General features: G+C 35.8%; 1 protein-coding gene across 1 annotated transcript; it reads left to right on the top strand.

Annotated features, from left to right (window-relative positions):
* The first annotated feature begins 359 nt into the window (after window positions 1-359).
* LOC126701654 (metalloendoproteinase 5-MMP-like) lies at window positions 360-1,265 on the top strand. Its single transcript, XM_050399950.1, has one exon. It carries the CDS (start codon window positions 360-362, stop codon window positions 1,263-1,265), a length of 906 nt encoding a protein of 301 aa, XP_050255907.1.
* Window positions 1,266-1,747: the final 482 nt, after the last annotated feature.

The following is a 1,747-nucleotide window of genomic DNA, read 5'->3' as shown; positions in this document are numbered from 1 at the left end:
TCCACTAACATTATTCTTAAAATAATAAAATAATATTGCAAACATAATCTTAATAATTGTTAGTGGAATGCTGACATGACAGAATCTAGACCATTAAATCATTAAAGAATTGATAAAATTTAAGAAAATCTATTTAATAGATTATCCTAAAAAATCTGAAGGATCTTAATCCCATTAATGAATAGTTATTACAATCATTTTATAGAGAAATGTTTATTCCTTATTGCTGAAGAATAATTATTGTGTCTATCAAGGTCTGGCGGGTCCCTGCTCATAGTCATCTACGGAGGGAGTAGTATATAAACATACCAACTACATTCTAGTTTTCCCATAACCATTACAGACCTACACAACTTAAAATGGCTAAGAATCTACTTTATCTTTCAAAAGCTTCCCTTCTTCTCTTAATTCAACTTCTTGCAACTCAATCTGGTAGTTTTACAAATGCCAAACGGATCCCAGAATTTTCCAAGTCCTTGAAAGATGTAGTGGAATCCCAAGAGGGTCAGAGAGTGCAAGGCTTACGTGAAGTCAAGCACTATCTCAACAAGTACGGATACTTAAACTACGAAGATTCAAACAACTTTGAAGAAGATGAGTTTGATGAAGCCTTGGAGGTCGCCATCAAAACATACCAGACATTTTTTCATTTGAAGGTTACAGGAAAGCTTGACACCGATACCATCAAAAAGATGTCAATGCCGCGTTGTGGAGTTGCTGATATTATCAATGGAAGTCTAATTCATCCACAATTTTCATTTTTTCGTGGTGAACCAAAATGGCCATATTACAAGCGTCACCTCCAATACGCGATTGTATCCAGTGCTATACCTAATGTGAATTTGACCGAAGTAAAAAAAGCTTGCTCACTTGCTTTCGGAGAGTGGGCGAGATTCTCTGATTTCCGTTTTGAATTCACAGATTATGTTGGACATGCTGACCTTATTTTAGGATTCCACAGAGGTGAACATGGTGACGGTAATGCTTTCGATGGGCCTGGTGGCACTTTAGCTCATGCGTTTCCTCCAACAAATGGCAGGTTGCATTTTGATGCAGATGAGATTTGGTCCGACAGTTCTTATCGCGTTCGTTCAAATCAAGTTGACCTGGTGGGCATTGCAATGCATGAGATAGGGCACCTTCTTGGACTCGGTCATAGTCGTGATGAGCTAGCCATTATGTTTCCCAGTATTGCTGAAGGACAATTTAAGAGGAGTTTGAGCTTTGATGATAGGGACGGTTTACTTACTTTATATTCTAGCTGATAACAATATCCTCCAGTTAGGAGGTAGAGTCAACTATTATAATTTGTTTATATGCTGAATTCAAATAATCGTGCAAAGGGAAAATAATACAGTGGCTAGCTTAAAGAATTTATTGTGCACAAGTTATGCATATGTCACTATAATATACTTCCTTTGCCACATTAATTTATCATTGCATACAACCATTTCAAGGATATTTGGTCTTCTTAAGTTGCACTATATTACTTGTCTGATTATAAACTCTTTACCATGATTTATATTTGAGAAAAATTAGAATGCTAGCTACATAAAAATAATAATAAAAAAAAAATACAAATACAAATTAATTAGCACTTAAAATTCATTAAGGTTGTCCACCTTAAGTCACTAGCAAGCCATCAAAGAAAGATAATTAACCACTCATGCACATTCAATGACGACGATTACTCAAATGAGGCTCGCCTAGGTCACCTATAAAAGGGACAATTCACCTCACTTGCTAA

This window comes from Quercus robur, chromosome 2 (assembly GCF_932294415.1).
Source record: "Quercus robur chromosome 2, dhQueRobu3.1, whole genome shotgun sequence".
In the NCBI taxonomy this organism is placed as follows: Eukaryota; Viridiplantae; Streptophyta; class Magnoliopsida; order Fagales; family Fagaceae; genus Quercus; species Quercus robur.
Note: the sequence above shows the minus strand (reverse complement) of the source record. Positions and strands in the feature narration are given on the sequence as shown.